This window comes from Miniopterus natalensis, chromosome 17, assembly GCF_054644295.1.
Source record: "Miniopterus natalensis isolate mMinNat1 chromosome 17, mMinNat1.hap1, whole genome shotgun sequence".
NCBI lineage: Eukaryota > Metazoa > Chordata > Mammalia > Chiroptera > Miniopteridae > Miniopterus > Miniopterus natalensis.
Window position 1 is genome coordinate 1,559,037 of NC_142097.1, and position 18,994 is coordinate 1,578,030.

The 18,994-nt window shown below is 48.4% G+C and overlaps 1 protein-coding gene and 1 pseudogene across 3 annotated transcripts in view; one reads left to right on the forward strand and one right to left on the reverse strand.

The window, feature by feature from the left end:
- TOM1L2 (target of myb1 like 2 membrane trafficking protein) overlaps window positions 1–18,994 on the reverse strand; it is a 118,908-nt gene that overhangs the window by 49,267 nt on the left and 50,647 nt on the right. For all 3 annotated transcript variants that reach the window (XM_087825779.1, XM_016196495.2, XM_016196498.2), the window contains exons 2-3: window positions 8,090–8,174; window positions 1,056–1,134 (exon numbers count right to left, since the gene is read on the reverse strand). In XM_087825779.1, the coding sequence (XP_087681905.1) occupies window positions 1,056–1,134; window positions 8,090–8,174 (164 nt within the window). The remainder of the gene's footprint in view (window positions 1–1,055; window positions 1,135–8,089; window positions 8,175–18,994) is intronic.
- LOC107524545 (glyceraldehyde-3-phosphate dehydrogenase pseudogene) lies at window positions 8,523–9,596 on the forward strand (annotated as a pseudogene).

Below are 18,994 nucleotides of genomic sequence, written 5' to 3' on the forward strand. Positions count from 1 at the left end.
GAAACAGACTCATAGATACAGAGAACATTCTGATAGTTGCCAGATGGGAGGGGGTTGGGGAAAAAGGTGAAGAGATTGAGAAGTACAGACTGGTAGTTACAGCACAGTCATGGGGATGTAATGCACAAGCACAGGGAATATAGGTAATAATATTGTAGTAACTACATATGGTGTCAGATGGGTACTAGATTTATCAGGGTGATAACTTTGTAAGTTATATAAATGTCTAATTACAGGGTTGTACACCTGAAACTAAAATAATATTGTATGTCAACTGTAATTTAAAAATTAAAAAAATATTTAAAAAAAGAATTTATTCACTGTGGCCTAGATTTTGTCACATCTGAAAACTGTTAGCTTTTAAGACAGAAGTAACACCTGAAGTTGTCCCTCTGAATTTTCTGACATATTAAGGAAGGGCAAAAATCTGGTCTGCCCCTTCCTGACAGGAGTCCCTTGGCTGACTTTTTCAAGAACCTCCCAGTGATGATCACTTTTTACTCTGAAATCCACAGTTGGGTCCTCACTAGCTGTGAAGTCTGGGCAAACCCCTGGACCTGCCTGAGCCTCAGTTTTTTTAATCCTGGTGAGAGGGATGATGAAACATATTTGGGAAAGTTATTGTAAACATGTGAATTAACATCTGAAAAGCTCAGCAGAGGGCAGGTACTGGGGTGGAAGTTAGCATTTTACAGAGGAAACTGACACCTAGAGAAGAAACTAGCCCAGAGTCTCACAGCAGGCTGGTGGCCAGGAGAGACACCCAGGCTTCTCTGGCTTCTCTGCTTTGAGCTTCTGTACAGTCAGTGTTGCCCATGCCTTATCTTCTGCTGGTATACACCAGACTGAAGTTCATGCCCCATTTCAAAGGAGGTAGGAAAACCCAAGGGTGCTAAGGGAAGGCTCCACTGGACTCTAGTGGCACACACATTAAGCCATGCAATGCCACATGCTAGAGACTGCTGAGTGGACAGAGGGAAGGCCCTGTGAGTGGGCAAGGTCGGGGGCATGGATTTTCCCAGATGCTCTCCCACCCACTGGAGGGCAGCACTCACTGTTAATGCCAGCATCACTTCTCTGTAGTTCCGATTCCCGTTCAGCCGCTTCTTCAGGGCTCGAATGGCATCTTTTGGCCTGGAGAAAGGGACTTAAAAATTACACTTTGGGACACTACCCTACAGATTCACTGTCATTTTTGTGAACTAGCATATCTACAAAGTTGTTTGCTGTAGGATGTTTGTAAATATAAAAGACTGGAAACAAACTAAACGTCCATCAACATGGAACAGGTTAAATTAAGTCATGTTTATGCACATAATGGAATATTATGCAGCTTCAAAAAAGAACAGACACTTCTTACACACCAATATGGAGCAAACTATGTGAATAGTCATCTGCAGAGCAGAACATAAGGTATGCTACTGTTTGAGTTATCCAAGCACATACATATGCACATGCCAGCACAGGGAAGAGAATCTCTGGAAAGAGCCACAAGAAGCCGGTAACTTTGGCTGCCCCTTAGGAGGGAAACTGGGTGACAGAGGGGACAGGGAGGTTTTTCACTGGATTGTCTATTTGCAGTCCTTTTGAATTTTGTACCATGTGCAATTATTTGTCCCAAACAAAAACCAGCCCACTGGTGCATGGGCACACTGAGAAAACCACACACACACACACACACAGAGAGAGAGAGAGAGAGAGAGAGAGAGAGAGACAGAGAGAGAGAGAGACAGAGAGAGAGAATGCCCGGTCCTTGCTTAGGCCTGGGTGTTCAGCTCCTCCCCAGTTCCATGGAATTCCTTTTTCCCTGAGAAAACTTTAGTCTCCTCAAAACCCATAGAATTGTGTGCTTTTAGGTAATGGATCTGCTGTCGATTCCCAGAGAGAATCTCACAAAATCATAGGCAGTCCCAGTTTACAAATGGGCCATGCTCAAAAGCTCACTTATCAGCTGATTATTTGGAACTTGAAACACATTCTTCCTTAAGTCACTGTTAGACCTGGGAGTTAGAGTGCCCAACCAGCCCCTAAATTTACTCTAAGTCAGGATTAAACAAAGGTGTGGACCTAAGAGCCACCTCTGGCATGAAGCCCCTGCCCACTGATGCCCCATCACCTGAACTCTGGGGAGCCCTCAGTCCAGCTACAGGCTTGCCTTTTACTCTCACAAGTGGGCGCCAGCCTTCTACAGATTGACATGTCAACACATCTGGTCTTTCCAAAGTTGAAGGTTGGTAAGTGAGGAATCTCCCATTTCTCCTGCTCTGAAATATTTAGTTAGGATCCACTTGCCAGATGAGAATTCCTTTTAAATGTGTATGAGGAAGTTGTGGGTGGAAACTCTGCTAATCAGCCCAATTTAGACAAAAACACACAGCAGGGCAAGGCTTCAAGAAGAAAATTAAAAATGCCTGAGACCTATTTCCCCCTCCCAACTTGAAAAATGGTTGCCTGCAGGAATTCTTCGCTCTTGGGTCCAAGGGCTGATGGGACACAGCTCTCTGGGGAATGCATCCTTGCCAAGTGTGTTTGCAGTATGGCTGCAGTTTCCAAACAGGAATGCTGATTTCTACAAATATGGGACTTGACAAGCTCTCAGCTTTGAGGACTGTTTGTGGACTTGAGCTGGTGAAGGTCAGCAGCTCCTGGCCAGGAGCATGGATTGATTTCCTCTCAAGGGCTCTGCCAAGCCACTGTTAGCCCTGACCCATGGCTGCCATCCCTCTCAATCTAGACTCAGTCCTCTCCTCTTGAACTTCAGTGGAGCAGAGAAATGGGAACAACCGCCAGGGCTGCGGTCACTGTAACTCACAGAGCCTAGCACACCCAGAGAGCACGGAGTGTGGTGGAAGGAATCAGTCAGCAGGCTCCCGGCAGGAGTTAAAATGAAAATTCATCCTCAGAAAGTTGGGCCTGGGAGTGACTGGGTGAGCACAAAAGCAAGTGTTTATCTCTCCCTGGGGAAGAGATTCAGAGAGGAGATCAAAGGCTGTCGGAGGAACTGCAGCTTCCAGCAGCAGCACAGATTAGCTGGCGAGGAGCTGGACGAAGGAGAGAGGGGAAAGCCAGGAGGCAACAGTGGGCGTGAGATGCCCAGCACCATAGTGGCTTTGGAAGGAAAAGCAGGGCCCCTCGGGGCTGCCCCCAGGGCCTCAGGTCAGGCATCTGGGCCATTTTCAGCCTTCCCAAAGTCACCTTGGACCCAGACTCTTAAGAGATCTTTCCAGTCATGCTGAACTCGCCTTGTCCTTTGGCTCCAGAACTGCCTCCCTCCTTATTCCGGACGGAGGACGTGGCTGCCCCTCCCCCTCCCCCTGAACACTTCCCCTCCCTCCTTCCCAGCCTCACTCAGCTATCATCTGGCTCTACAGCATTCACCCAGCCAGGTTGCTCCTCTGCGCCCCTCCTGCTTAGAGGAACAAAGCATCAGTGAGCTGGGAAGATCCAGAAATGGTCAGGCGATCAGAAGCGGAGAGCACTTGCCAAATCCACGTGCCTATGGCCTAATTAGGTAGGACTGCGTGAGCCTGGCAAATAGGCTCTAAAACATTCCTGGGTAGGCTGCTGAGCCAGGCACTCCTAGCTAATGACCAAGGATTCAGGACACAAGGGGCTACCACACAGGGCCTCAGGCTGGAGGTGACCTCTACCCTGGCATTAGGGAAAACCTGGGGAGGGGCCTGTGGGGCACCCATCAGGACCTCTGCCTCCCAGAGGTAGAGCTCTGAATACATAAGTACAGGCATAGTGCTGATGGCTGGAGCCAGGTATTCCTGGGCTTGCGCCCTGCCCTTCATAACTGTGGTGGGAGACCTTTGGCAAGTGACCAAACCACTCTGGGTCCCAGGTTCCTCCACATTACTATGGACTGTCCCTACCACATAGAGCTGTTTGGGGGGGGGGGGGGCGGTTGCTGCATGAGCTGGTGCAATGGAGGGCTCGGCACGGGGGACGGGCACATGGCAAGTGCTCAGAGAATGGCTGACGAGGGAAGGGCAGTAAACCCACGAGTTAGGTACTACTGATACCCCCATTTGTTGATGAGGAAACTGAGACACAGAGAGATTAAGTAACTCACCCAGGGTCATATGACAAGTGAGTGGAGGACCGAGGATTCCAGCCTAGGCTGTTAGTTCCAGGCTTTATGCCCCTAATCCCACTACACTCCCCTTCCACTACACCGGCCTCCAGCCTGGGGGTCTGTCTACCTGCTTCCCCTGGCATCTACCCCCTCACTTGGCTGACCTAACACTCTACTTGGATGTCACTTCCTTCAAGAACTCTTTGCTGCAATGGCCCCAAGACTAGCTAGTTGCCACTGCTCCAGTCTCCCTTGTTAGCTCTGCAAGCTCCTTTCTCAGAGCACTGTCCCATTGTGTTAGGATTATATTCACATTCCTGCAATTCCTCACAGGGACTTCACTCATTTGTTCACATAGTTAACAAATATCTATCAGAGCCAACTGTGCACACACTACACTAGGTGCTGGGGATGAAACGGTGGTAAAACTGAGTTTCTGGCCCTGGTCAGTGTGGCTCAGTGGTTAGAGTGTCGGCCTGCACACTGAAGGGTCAAGAGTTTGATTCCTGGTCTAGGGCACGTACTTGGGTTGCAGTTTCCATCCCCAGCCCTGGTTGGGGCGTGTGCAGGAGGCAACCAGTTATGTGTCTCTCTCACATCGTTGTTTCTCTTCCCCTCTTCCCTCACTCCCTTCCACTTTCTCTAAAAATCAATGGAAAAAATAACCTCAGGTGAGGATTAACAAAATAAACAAAACCAAACAGTTTCTGCCCACATGGAGTGCACAGTTTGGGAGGCAGTGGGGATGAGACAGATACTCTAACAAACGTCCCACAGGTATGGAAGTGTGAACTGTGAGGAGAGTGAGTACAATGTAGGGCACTGTGAAATCACGTAACTGAGGGAGGGGTGTCAGGGAAACAAGATGCAGTGAATGAAAGAATCAGTCAGTGAAAGGGAGAGGCATGGGGAGGGCACAGAGGAACACTCGGACTGGAGCCCTGAAGCAGGAGGAAGGGGGCAGGGAACCGACCGTTAGCCAGACTTGTGGGGAGAGATCTTGGCAGTCACCTCACAGCAGATGCAAGGACAGGACATCCTGGGAAACACAGGGGGCTGTCTCTGAAACTGCAGGAACAGGAGTGTGGGTCACTTCAGAGGAAAGCACTGTGAGGACTGTAAGGAGCAGCTGACACGGCTGCCAGACCTTGGGAGGAAGTCTCAGTCCCTCTGGAATGAGTAGGCCCCATTCCAACATCTGTGTGTATGTCCCTCACATTTGTGAAATGCAAACAGGGTACAGGGCTATGGAAAGGTCAAGGGGCTGAAAGACCACTGGGGCTGAAAGGTGAGGCCAAGAGGAAAGGACCCCAAATGGAGTGGCAGCAGGGCCAGGTTATCCCACAGAGTCTGTGAAGGATTTTCCCCAGAGAGAAAGCTTGTTAGCAAGGGAGTAGCTCTGTGGGTTTTGCATTTCTAGGAGCCCCTCTGCCGCAGCATAGAGAATAGACAAAGGTAGATGGTCGGCTCACGGGGACAGCCCAACTCCAGAGGATGACACAGGAAGAGGCTCTTACAACCTGACCCACCTTCTCAGACTCTGTTCCAGACAACCCCTCCCCACTTCTTCCCTGCACACCCAGGCCACCTGTACACCCACCATTCTGCTCTTGCCATGCACCCTTAGCTACATGGAATGCTTCTCCTCTTCCTGACATCCCTCACCTTGGCATCTGGGCCTTCACTTGTGGGGCCAACAAATGTGGCTAAGCAGCTAGATAAACAAGTAAATGGGTGGCATCTGAGACAGACGTGAAGAAGAAAGGAGCCCACGTGGGTCTGCAGGAAGATGACCAGTGTGAGCCCAGTGACTATGGCCTTAGACACGTGGAGCCCCCAACAACTCTGATTCCCATCTGTATGCCAGACACCGAGCTGCTCGCCCACATTTAGACTGCAGAAATAGGTTATCTTCACCGAAGACTCCCCAATGCAATCTCCAACCCAGGTCACTGCCCCCAGCTCCAGACCCCTCTGTACCATCCTGTCAGCATCGCCCACTGGGGGCTTCACCAGCTGCTGCACCCCAGTCCGCTCCATCCCTGATATCCTTGACTCTCCTCTTCTCTCACTCCCGTCAGCAAATGTCATTAGTGCCCCCTGGTAATATACTCAGTATGGGATCACTTCTCACCTCCTCCTCTGATCCTAGTCAAAGCTGCCATCATCTCAGCAGGATGACTGTAAGAGCCTCCTGACTGGTGTTTGGTTTTCCCATTTCTGCCCTTGGTCTCTTCCCAGCCAGGCCATTCTGAACATGGTAGTCAGAGTGATTTCTTTAAAATGGAAGTCAGACCATGCCCTTTCTCTGCTCAAATCCTCCAAGGGATGCCCCTGCTGTGTGAAGTCAAGCCCAAAGCCCTGTGGTGCCTGTTACCTGGATCGTGGACATTTCTGACCTCACCTCCTGACATCTTCCTCGCTCACTCTGTTCCATTGGTTTTTAGAGAAAGTGGAAGGGAGGAAGAGAAAATGTGAGAGAAACATTGATGTGAGAGAGTCACATCAATTGGTTGCCTCCCAGACGTGCCCAACTGGGGCCAGGGATTGAACCTGCAACCTAGGTACTGCAACTCAGGTACAGAGAAGCGAATCTGAGACCCCTCGGTGCCCAGGCTGATGCTCTAACCACTGAATCACACCGGTCAGGGCCTCCTCACTATTCTTAAAACACATCAGACACCCCCTGTCCCAGGACTTCTGTGGCCGCTGTCCCCTCTGTTGGAAAGTCCTTCCCTGGTATAATCCTCATACTTCACTTCCTGGTTTCCTTCAAGTCTTAGTTCAATGCAACGTCTGTGAGGCTTTCCCTGATTATTCCATTTTAAATGGCTAATTACCAGCCTTCTCCTTCCCCAGCTTCACTTCTCTCAATAGTCTTACCACCAGCTGCCCATGCCATGAGTTCTAGTTATCTCTAGCTATCTAGTCTGTCTGCCCTGTTCACTGCTGTGTCCTCAGGAGTTACACGAGGGCCCAGCACAAGGTCGTCATTTAGTACATATTTGTTGAATGAAAGCAGGCCCAAACTTAAGAGGCTGGTCCCCAATTTATACATGACAAGGCTATAAGGGACAGCATCACAACACAAGCTCAGGGCTGCCTGAGTCCAGGCTGTTCTCCTATCACTATGGAGATGATTTAAGACGACATAGCGATGATAAATTCCTTTTTTTTGGTGTGGAGAGAGGGCCAAATACACACTACTTTGGAAGAAGTGTAACTAAAATGTAGCTGTGATATAGAAAAGAGGCTATATTGTGCATAAAACAAGAATGGACTCAGTAGCACTGGGATGCGAGAGGGGTGGCCTGTGGATTAAGTCTGTCCACTGCAGAAAAACCAGGCTGCTCTGTGGGCATGCTCTCTGACTTCTACGGCCCCAGCCCAGCAAAGCAGGGCTGAGACAGCCTCACATCTGTGAAGGGAAGGCAGAGGTCAGAAAGGAGAGGTGGGCAGAGGTGATGATCTGGCTATGGAGACCAATGAAGCACTAGGGACCAAGTAACCAAGCAACTTCATTTTCACTTGTGATTAAAAGCAGGTTATTAAAAGAGGTTGCCAGTGCTCTGACTCAGCACTGCCATCTCGGAAGGTGGGGGCGGAGTGGATAGGAAGAGGAAAGGTAATTAAGAGTGTCCGAGTGTTGCCTAGCCAGGGTGGCTCAGCTGGTTGGAGCACCGTCCCATGCACTAGAAGGCTGTGGGTTTGATTCCTGGTCAGGGCACATACCTAGGGTGTGGGTTTGATCCCTGGTTGGGGCACATAGGGAGGCAACCGATCGATGGATTGATGTATCTCTCACATTGATGCTTTTCTCTCTCTCTCCCCCACCCTTCTCTAAAATCAATTAAAAAAGAAAAAGTGTCAGCGTATTAAATGCCAAAGCAAACAGACTAAAAACAAATCAAAAAGTAAAACACCTAACACTCTTAAGCCTTCACAGGCTTTGAGTGACACTCAGGAGCTGATAAGCCTCATAGGAGGGGGTAGAGGGAACACACATACCCTTCCTCTGTCTCATTGATGATGTCACAGATCTCCATGTTCAGTGTCCAGTCCTCGCTTTGCAGAGAGCCATCTGTTGCCTTTTCTGTAAAGTCAGAGAGAAAACTGGTTTACATTTCTCCTGAACAAGGGGGCCCTGGCAGAAAATAGGAAGGGACCAGAGCCACCACATTCTCCCAAACAGATGGTCTGAGCCAACAGAGCAGTTCTGGGGTTCTGCTTTCACAAGAGAACGCCCAGTGAGAGAGACCTGGCCTGGAGGCCAGTGTCATAACACTGTTCTTCATTCACCAAACTCCAGAGTGAAAAGCTCTTGATAGGCCTAAGCTATTAAAAATCATCCAAAGCTCTCTGCTCCTCCTGTTCAACGGACAGCTGCATCTTCCTGTGCAGTGCCAGGTAAAAGCAGCCACAACCCTGAGACACAGTGGTGAAGGTCGGAGTGAACAGATTTGGCCATATTGGGCTCCTGGTCACCAGTGCGGCTTTTAACTCTGGCAAAGTAGATATTGTCTCCATCAATAACCCCTTCATTGATCTCAACTACATAGTCTACATGTTCCAGCATGATTCTACTCATGGCAAGTTCAAAGGCACAGTCAAGGTTGAGAAAAGGAAGCTTGTCATCAATGGAAAGCCCGTCTCCATCTTCCAGAAGTGAGATCCCGCCATCAATTGGGGTGATGCTAGTGCTGTGTATGTTGTGTAGTCTACCAGTGTCTTCACTATCAAGGAGAAAGCCAGGGCTCACTTGAACTGGGGAGCCAAGAGGGTCATCATCTCTGCCCCTTCTGTGGATGCCCCATGTTTGTGATGGGTGTGAACCATGACAAGTATGACAACTCCCTCAAGATTATCAGCAATACCTCCTGCACCACCAACTGCTTGGCTCCCCTAGCCAAGGTCATCCATAACAACTTTAGCATCAAGGAGGGATTCATGACCACAGTCCATGCCATCACTGCCACCCAGAAGACCGTGGATGGCCCCTCTGCGAAGCTGTGGCATGATGGCTGAGGGGCCATCCAGAACATCATCCCTGCTTCTGCTGGCGCTGCCAAGGCTGTGGGCAAGGTCATCCCTGAGCTGAATGGGAAGCTCACTGACATGGCCTTCCGCATCCTCACACCCAATGTGTTGGTTGTGGATTTGACAAAGCTGCCAAATATGATGACATCAAGAAGGCGGTGAAACAGGTGTCAAGAGGGCCCCTTCAAGGGCATCCTGGGCTATACTAAAGACCAGGCCATCTCCTGCGACTTTAACAGTGACACCCACTCTTCAAACTTCAATGCTAGGGCTGGTGTTGCTCAATGACCACTTTGTCAAGCTCATTTCCTGGTATGACAATGAATTTGACTACAACAAGAGGGACCTGGGCCTTATGGTCCACATGGCCTCCATGGAGCCCCCTGGATCACCAGCCATGGGGAGCGAAAGAGAAGTCCTCAGCTTCTGGGGATTCCTTGCCCTAAATCAATCCTCCAACACACTGAGAATCTCCTGACCTCCACAGTTTCCATCCAAGACCCCCTAAGGAGGGGAGGGGCTTAAGGAGCCCTACCTTGCTATGCACCATCAATAAAGTTCACTGCACCCAGCCAAATGAAAAAACCCCAAACAGGGAGATGCTAAGTTTATTAGCCCACAGATTCTGGAGCCAAACTACATGGGTTTGGATACAGGCTCCACCACTTACTAGTTGTGTGACTTGGGCAAATTACTTAACTTCTATGTACCCAATTTCCTCATTTGTACATTAGTGAAAACAACAATACTTACCCCATAGAGTTGTTAGGACAATTCAGTGGGTTAATAATGAAAAGCCCTTGGAATAGAGCCTAACACAGAGTCCGTACTATTAGGTAGTTGCTATTATAACTAATAAAAATCAACTTCAGTAGTTAAAAACTACATCTCAAACAAGGGGGAGAGAGTGGGGCCATTATTTTTTAAGGCACAGGTAGGTATGCTGTCAGGTGCTTCATGTACAGTATTTTATTTATCCACAAAATGACTTCCTGGCCACTCAGTGGGAAAGAATAGTCTTTTCAACAAGTGGTGCTGGGAAAACTATATACCCACATACAAAAGAATGAAATTAGACCCTTATCTTACACCATAGACAAAAATTAACTCCAAATGGATAAAAGATGTAAACCTACAAGCTAAAACTCTTAGCAGAAAACATAAAGGAAAGCTTTGTGACATGGTATTTAACAATGACTTCATGAATGTGACACCAAAAGCACTGGCAACAAAAGAAAAGTAAGTTGGACGACACAAAAATAAAAAACTCTGCATCGAAGGACACACTCCATAGAGTAAAAAGGCAACCCATGGAATGGGAGAAAATAATTGCCAATCACGTATCTGATATGTAGTTAATATCCAGGACATGTAAAGAACTCTTACAAATCAATAATAAAATAAAAAACAAGTTGAAAAATGGGAAAAGAACCAGAACAGACACTTCTCCAAAGAAGATATTTAAATGGCCAACAAGTAGACGAAAAAAAAGAAAAAGCTCAATATCATCAGGGATCAGGGACATGCAGATCAAAACCACAATGAGATACTACCTCACACCCATTAGGATGGTTGCTATAAAAAACAATGAGCCCAGCCAGTATGGCTCAGTGGTTGAGTGTCGACCTATGAACCAGGGGTCACAGTTCGATTTCTAATCAGGGCACATACCCAGGTTGCGGGGTTCCCAGTAGGGGGCGTGCAGGAGGCAGTTGATCAATGACTCTCTCTCATCATTGATGCTTCTCTCTCTCCCTCTCCTTCCTCTCTCTGAAATCAATAAATACATATTTTAAAAAACCACCCAGAATATAACAAGTGCCAGTGAGGATGTAGAGACATTAGAACCTTTGTGCACTGTTGGTGGAAATATAAAATGCAGTAGCTGCAATGGAAAGTAGTATGGCAGTTCCTCAAAAATTTTAAAAAGAATTACCATATGATCCAGCAACTCCAATTCTGGGTATATACCCAAGAGAACTGAAGACAAGGTCTCAAAGAGATATCTGTACATCCAGATTCATACATAGCAGCATCACTCACAATAGCCAAAAGGTGGAAGTAACCCAAGCGTCCATCAATGAACAAAACAATAAAAAAATGTGGTACACCCATACAATGGAATGTGACTCAGCCTTAACAAGGAAGGAAATTCTAACACATGCTACAGCAAGAATGAACCCTGAGGACATAACTCTGAGTGAGAGTAATCAGACAGAAAGAGACAAACACTGTATGGTTCAACTTATGTGAGGTACCTAGAATAGTCAAAATTCATGAGACAGAAAGTAGAATGGTGGTTGCCATGGGATAGGGAGAAGGCAATGGGGAGTTGTTAAATAGGTACAGTTTCAGTTTTGCAAGATGAAAAAGTCCTGGAGATTGAAACACTGAAAAAGGGTTAAGATGGCAGATTTTATGACCAAAAAAAATTAATTAAAAAAAAAAAAAGACCTTCTAGGGTAGGCACTATTCCCTCCACGTTCACTTTATTTATTTATTTATTTATTTATTTATTTATTTATTTGGGGGGGCATCCATCTGGTGTTCCACTCGTTTTGCATCATTGGTTGTTTCTTGCATGTGCCCTGACCGGGGACTGAACCTGCAGCCTGGGTGTACAGAAACGATGTTCTAACCAACTGAACTACTGGGCCAGGGTTGTCCCTCCCATATTTGAAAAGAAGGAAATGAGGTTCAGAAAGGTGGGGTACTTGGCCAGTGTCACATAACTGAATTGAAAACTCAGAATCCCAGTAATTGAATAGAAGGTGTTGATCCTGAGGGTAAGTTGTGGTACCAGTATTCCATCTCTGGTCTGTCTTTTTCTGGAGCCTAGGCATTTGCCTGATGCTGCCCCACCTGCTAGCAAAGGCAGGGTTCAGATACGAAGTTGATATTGTAAATGAATTCTAAGCCTGCCCCATCCTAACTGTACAATTCACGAGAGGGTTACCATCACCACCATTTTAACAAAAGCTTCATATGACCCACACTGATACTCAATAAAACAGATGCCCGCTGCACATGCTGGAAGTGTCCTTGTTTTACTAGATGCACCTATGGAGAAGTGACACTTGTTTTTCACATAACTTATCAGAATTCACACATCCAAACAAAGGCTGTACTTACAAGCAGCAACAGCACACTCCAAAAATATTGCTATTGCTCAAAACATCTGTGCAATAGCCTTCATTCTCCATTAAAAGGCCTCATTGTTTTAATTTTTGTTGTTGTTAATCCTTACTTGAGGATATTTTTTCCATTGATTTTTAGACAGAGTGAAACGGAGGAAGGGAGAGGGAGAGAGAGTGTGAGAGAAACATATCAATTGGTTGCCTCCTACACGCGTCCTGACCAGGGCCAGGGATCGAACCTGCAAACCCAGGTATGTGCCCTTGACCGGGATTTGAACCTATGACCCCTTGTGTGGGGTTGTACCCTCTAACCCAGAGGTGGGGAACCTTTTTTCTGCCAAGGTCCATTTGGGTATTTATAACATCATTAGAGAGCCATACAAAATTATCAATTTAAAAATTAGCTATGGAAAAAGCTCCCAGATTTATTTAATTTCAAGTCCACCTGCAGTTGCTTTGGCAAGGCCAGGCCAAATGATTTCGGCCTGAGTGCCAGCTGCTCCTCACCCCTGCTCTAACCACTGAAACACTGGCCAGGGCTCATTGTTTTAATTTTTACCAAGAAAGATAATCCCCAACTTTTTCACCTTCTTTATTCATTGTTGTTGGCTCCCAAGGACTCTTTACCCCCTGAAGAAGCAAACCCACCCCCAATAGTGAGATCTGCCTCAGAGAAATGCCATGCAAACAGCGGGCAGGGCAGGGTGCCCGGAAGGCCCCGAGACTTGCAGAACCCTTAATCAGAGTCCACAGATGGTGCCAGTCTGGCAGGAACAGAGGCAGTATTTGATGTCTGCCTACAAGAGGAGGAAAGTGCGTGTGCAGAGAGGGAGAGAAAGGATGAAAACCCACAGTAGAGACTATTCAGAGCCAGGCAGGCCCCGGAGATGCTGCTCACCTCTCACCTACTGCGTGCATGTGGGAAAGGCCACATCCCACAGCCCGTAAGTGGCACCCCTGACCTCTAGGGGAAATCAGAGCCAAAGACGTGGGGGCAGCCAGGGTGGGAAGGGGAAGGGGAGGCATAGACACTGAGGAAGAATGGTCCAGAGCACCAGTCTAGTCTAGAGAAAGACAGACTGAGGGCAGAGGCTAAAGGAAGCAGAAGGGTTGGCAGGAGGCAGCCTCTAGCACTGGGCAGCAGCATGCTGCCTAGTAAGTGCTTTGCCCAGAGGCAGGAGAGGCCCCGGCAATCTGGAGGCTACAGCAGGGTTCCTGAGCAGGCAGGTGTGTAGATGAAGTGATCTGTGCCTCCAGCCCCCTACTCTTCTTGCCACACTGGCTCTGAGCAGCCCTGTCCTTCAAGGTGTCCACTCCCAGGAGATGCGACCTGTTCCCACAGCCACATGCGGCAGAGGAGTGCCTGCAGTCCCACACCCAACAGCCTCCTCGAAGAAGGCCAATCCGAATGAAGCAGCTCTGCCTGCGGGCCTGGGCTTGCTGCCCTTAGCCAGCAAGGGGAGAGGCCCGCTGGCTAACGGGCCTCCTGCACTCATCTGTCCCTGTCGCAGCAAGGGCTACAGCACAGGTTCTCACAGAAAAGGCACCGAAGGTACACTTTGATAGGGCCACAGGGACATTGTCTTGGGAGGTTAATAGAGGAAATATTAAATCAACGAAATCTCATTTCCAAGTTCAGTTTGGCAGCAGAATCCACTAACCTTATATTCACCCTCTCTTCCTCTAAGAATAGCGGGAAGTGGTTCACCGGCACGGTAACTTATCCCAGGGCCAGTGCATTCTATTCAATTACTAGGATTTCCAGTATTCAAGCTAAAAGATTTATACTTGTTTTCATTATGAAGAACCAACCCCCAAATAATGCTTCTTTCTTTTCATTTTGCTTCAAATGCCACACAAACATAACTAAAACAGATGAGGGAAGCAAGGAGCGCAAATCAGTTATTTTACTCGCCTCATAAAGACAGTCCCAGCAATGGGGGCAGAGTTGTATCTGATGCCCCTGGAACTGCGGCCACTCAGCGTGGGCTCCCTCAGTCTGTCCGGCCCTAGGTCAGAGGAAGCAAAGTTCAATCTCATTTTTCTGGCCAGGTGAACCATTAAAACCTGAAATAAATCCTGCTGCCACCGCAGAAACACACACTCCAGGATGCAATGAGGCAAGTTATTCCTACCAGCCACCCCTCAGATTGGGTCAAGATCAAAACACCAGTGACCCTGGCTGCAGAGGGCTGACCTCTCAGAGGTCTTCGTGATAAGCTGATGGCCAGGGGCAAGACAAGGCTGAACAGGCTGAGCAGGGTAGGGCTGGGAAAGGCAGAACTGGGCAGCGCTAGGCAGGGCTGGATAGGGCAAGGCAGGGCTGGGCAGGATTGGGCAGAACTGGGCAGGGCTAGGCAGGGTTGGGCAGAACTGGGCAGGGCTAGGCAGGGTTGCACATGGCAGGGTAGGGCAAAGCTGGGCAGGGCTGAGCAGGACAGGGTTTGGTATGATAGGGTAGGGCAGGTCTGGGCAAGACTGGACTAGGCAGGGCAGAGTACGGCAGGGCTGAGCAGGACTGGGCAGGGCTAGACAGAGCTCTGTAGGACAGGACAAGACAGGATTAGGCAGGGCTAAGCAGGGCTAAGCAGGACTGGGCAGGACTGGACAGGGCAGGGTAAAGCAGAGCAGGGCTGAGCAGAGCACTGCTGAGTAGGGTTGGCAGGGCTGGGCAGGGCTGGGCAGGGAGACACACAACTCCCATTAAACATTCAGTGCAAAAGAATATGTCATCCTCATGCTACCTGACTGGCAGATGCCGACCTGACTCACTAGCATACAATAATCCAGAGGTTTGTCTCACAGTTTTGGTGCCCGGTATCAGATGAGCCTCCTGCCCATGCACATGCGGCACAAAGCACAAACATCAGCCATGACATTTTCTCTACTCAGAAAGGCTGCCTCCCGTCTGGAATAGGCTGAGGGCCGGGATGCCCTGAAGCCCTGGCCATGACGGCAATGATAGTGCCTTCTCGACCATGGTTTTCTGCCTCTCATCCCCACCCATCCCATGCAGTCTGAAATCCAAGGCAGTGATGGGAGGAGCCTCACAATACAGTGGCTGGGTTTCTTGGCTGCTGCTTTCTATACTTTGATGTTAAATATAGTGACTTCAGAGGCAGCCAGCACCAGAAGGCAAAAGAGGGCTTGTTTTAGCATTTTGCATTTAGCAACATCCTTTTGCTGAAAATGGAGAAAAATCAGCCAAATTATGTACCTGTCCAGCCATCAGGGATGAGGATAGGAGCCCAGAGGTGCCGGCACAAAGGAATGGCATTCAGCGTTGCTTTGTGCTGCGTGTGGATGGGCAGGAAGCTCATCTGATATCATGCACCAATACTGTGAGACAAACCTCTGGATTACTGTATGCTAGTGAGGCAGGTTGGCATCTACCAGTCAGGTAGAAAGAAAAATCGACCCCGACATTCTACAAAAACCCATTACTGCCTATTGCTTCATATTCCCAACATGCTTCATGAATGTTAACTGCAGCTGCTGTCCTTCCACTGGGGAGACGAGAGAATGAATTCCAAATACGCACCCCTGCTTTATAGGATGTCCTTTCCTATGACAGCTGTCCCTACTCCTCCCTCACCTCTTAAAAGGTCCAGAAGGAGGCACACAAATTACCATTTAACTAGCCTGCAGACAACTGTGAGGGAGTTTTCTCTGTAACTTGAAGGCAAAATAAAACCCTGAGGTCTCCATGCCGTTTGCTCAAGATTGGCAGGACCTGAGATGCGCTGTGTACTGTCCTTGGTGCTGAGGAGCGGGAGCCGGTTAGGACCCTGCCTTGAGAGGTCAGGATAATGGGGGAGGCAGCTAGGGAGGCAGTCCTGATACAGTGCAGCCTGGAACGGAGAACACACAGCACTCTGAGTGGCTTGGATACCTGGGCCCTGGTGCCAAGGAGCTGGGAGGAAACTGACAGCAACTCCACCACACACACTGTGACATGCCTCTTTAAGCAGAGCACACAGGACACAAGAAGCCAGAATAAACCAGCCAAAGACTATGAAGTTCGAGAGGAATCTACTGAGCCTCTGTCCCTCACTCCCAGCTAGACAGAGCACCAGGGAAGGCATGATACAGACCAGTGTTTCCCAAACTTGGCTGTAGTCTAGGATCACCAGAAGCCTTTAAAAAATATTCTCCAAGGAGGTGGGGTGGGGCGAGATTAATCTAAGAACTTACATGCACATATGCATGACCCATGGACACAGAGGAGGGGGGACTGGTGCAGAGTGGAGGGATCAATGGCGGAGGAAAGGGGACACCTGTAATACTTTCAACAATAAAGATAAATTTAAAAGAAAGTGGGGGGGGGGGAATTCTTGCCTGCCTGGCAGGGTGGCTCAATTGTTTGGAGTGTCGCCCCATACACCAAAAAGGTTGTGGGTTTGATTCCCGGTCCGGGCATATAACGGGGCTGCGGGTTCGATCCCCAGCCGAGTGTGCTCGAGGGGCAGCTGGTCAATGTTTCTCTCACACTGACTCTCTCTCTCAAGTCAATAAACGCACCCTCGGACGAGGATTTTAAAGTGAATTCTTGCCTGTGTCCACCCCGAGGCCTCGGCACCGACATGCTCTGCAGGCTCCCCAGGCCATTCAGTGCGCAGCGGGGCCGAGACTCACGCAGGGAGGGACCGCCACAGTCACCCGGCTAACACAAACGGACTACGTGCTACCAAGAGCTGAACTTGGGATGCAGCAGCAGGCAAGAGACCTGGCTCCACCCTCACGGAGCTCACAGGCCAGAGGGGGCTAGGGGTCCAGTGACCTTGGTTCCAGTCCTGGCTTTGCCACTGATGACCCTAAGCTCTTGGGCCTTAGGTTTCCTGTCAAATGAGGTAACAGCCCGAACAATCTCCAGCCCTCGCCCATCCTGTACAGCTCCCCCACTACACTCTGACGGGACATTGGCCTATGTACGCTTTTTCTTCTTTCTGGTGACTTTGGTGGTAACAAAAAATTTTCCATTTTAAGGAAGGGTCCAGCTTCATTCTTTCGCATGTGAATGTCCAGCTTTCCCAGCATCATTTTGTTGAAAAGGCTGTCCTTTCCCCTTGCCTGGTCTTGGCATCCTTGTGGAAAATCAACTGATTGCACATGGGAGGGTCTATTTCCAGGCTCTTTACTCTGTCCCATGCGTGTGTCCTTATGCCAGTGCCACACTGTCCTGGTTACCGAAAGCAGTGACACTGGGAAGCACGAGCCCTCCAAATTTGCCCTCCTTTTTCAAGGTTGTTTGGCTATTTGGAGTCTCTTGAGTTTCCGTATAAATTTCAGGATGGCTTTTTTTATTTCTGCAAAAAATGTTGGGATTTTGATTGGGACTGCACTGAGTCTACAGATCACTTTGTGTAGTAGTGTCATCTTAAAAATATTAAGTCTTCTAATCCATGAGCATGGACTGTCTTTCCATTTACTTATGTCTTCTTCACTTTCTTTCAGCAATGTTTTATAGTTTTCCCATGTACAAGGCTTTGCCTCCTTGATTAATTCCTAGGGATTTTATTCTTTTAGATGCTACTGTAAATGAAATTGTTTTCTTAACTTCCTTTATGGATTGTTCACTGTTAGTGTATAAAAACAGCTGTTTTTTAGTGAGTTTATATTCTTTCCTTTGCTGGATTTATTAGTTCTAACTGGTTTTCTTCGTGTAATGTTTAGGGTTTTCTACATATATGGTCATGTCACCTACAAACAGAGGCAATTTTACCTCTTCCTTTCCCATTTGGATGCCTTCTACTTATTTTTCCTCCCTACCTGCTCTGGCTAGAACTTCCAATACTGTGTCAAACAGAAGTGATAAGAGTGGGCATCCCTGGGCTTATATGCATACTTTTACAAACTCAATCACACACCGCAAAAACAAACAAAGCTGAAGAAAGGTCCAATCTGAGTCCTTGTTCCACAGAAAGCAGGACACCTGCTGGAGGGGAAAGAGGGAACTACATCGGTGTCTGGAAGATTCTGTACGCGGAGGGGCCTCGTGTCTGTTTCCAGTCCTGAGGAAATCAACTCAGACTTCTCTGGCTGGAAAGCCCTCCCTCCAGCCAGCTGCCCAAGCTTTGTTTCAGTCCCATCTCTTCTCCAGAGCCCCCTTCAATGCCTCCCCAAGGGATGCCTTATGGGAAGCTCCATACCTGGAAGCATAGCCCACGCAGGGCCTGAGCTTTCAAGACCCTGCTAATGCTGTTCGGACAGGTACTTCAGTCTTGTTGGCTTAATAAGCCACGAGTATATTCCATACCTAAAGCTGGAGCTGCAGGAAGGCAGGACATCTTCATTTCCTCACGTGGGCCTGACCTTCTGGTGACAAGAGTCTTTTATAAGTGAAATGATAAGTCTCAGTCCTTCTGAGGCCCTGGATGACAGTCACCGGGCAGTCTGGTGAGACAGAAACAGGCTCCTGGCTGCCACTCATTCTCCCTTTGGGCCAGAAGCAGGAAAAATGTGCACCACAATGCAGCATATGAGCAGGAGGTCTAAGCTCAGACTCTGTTAAGTCCTAGTTCTGCCGCTTATTGTGTGACCCCAGAGCAATAACTTGACCTCCCTAAGCCTTTCTGTCATCTACAAAATGTGCTAATAAGAGCACTTTTCTCACATAGTTGTGAGGAGTAAACTAAATAAGACATATAAAGCATCTGACAAAACCTCTAATAGAGTAACCTTCTCCCATGGCGGTCATCACTGTTAATTTATATAGATATATCTTTTTTGATTTCAGAGA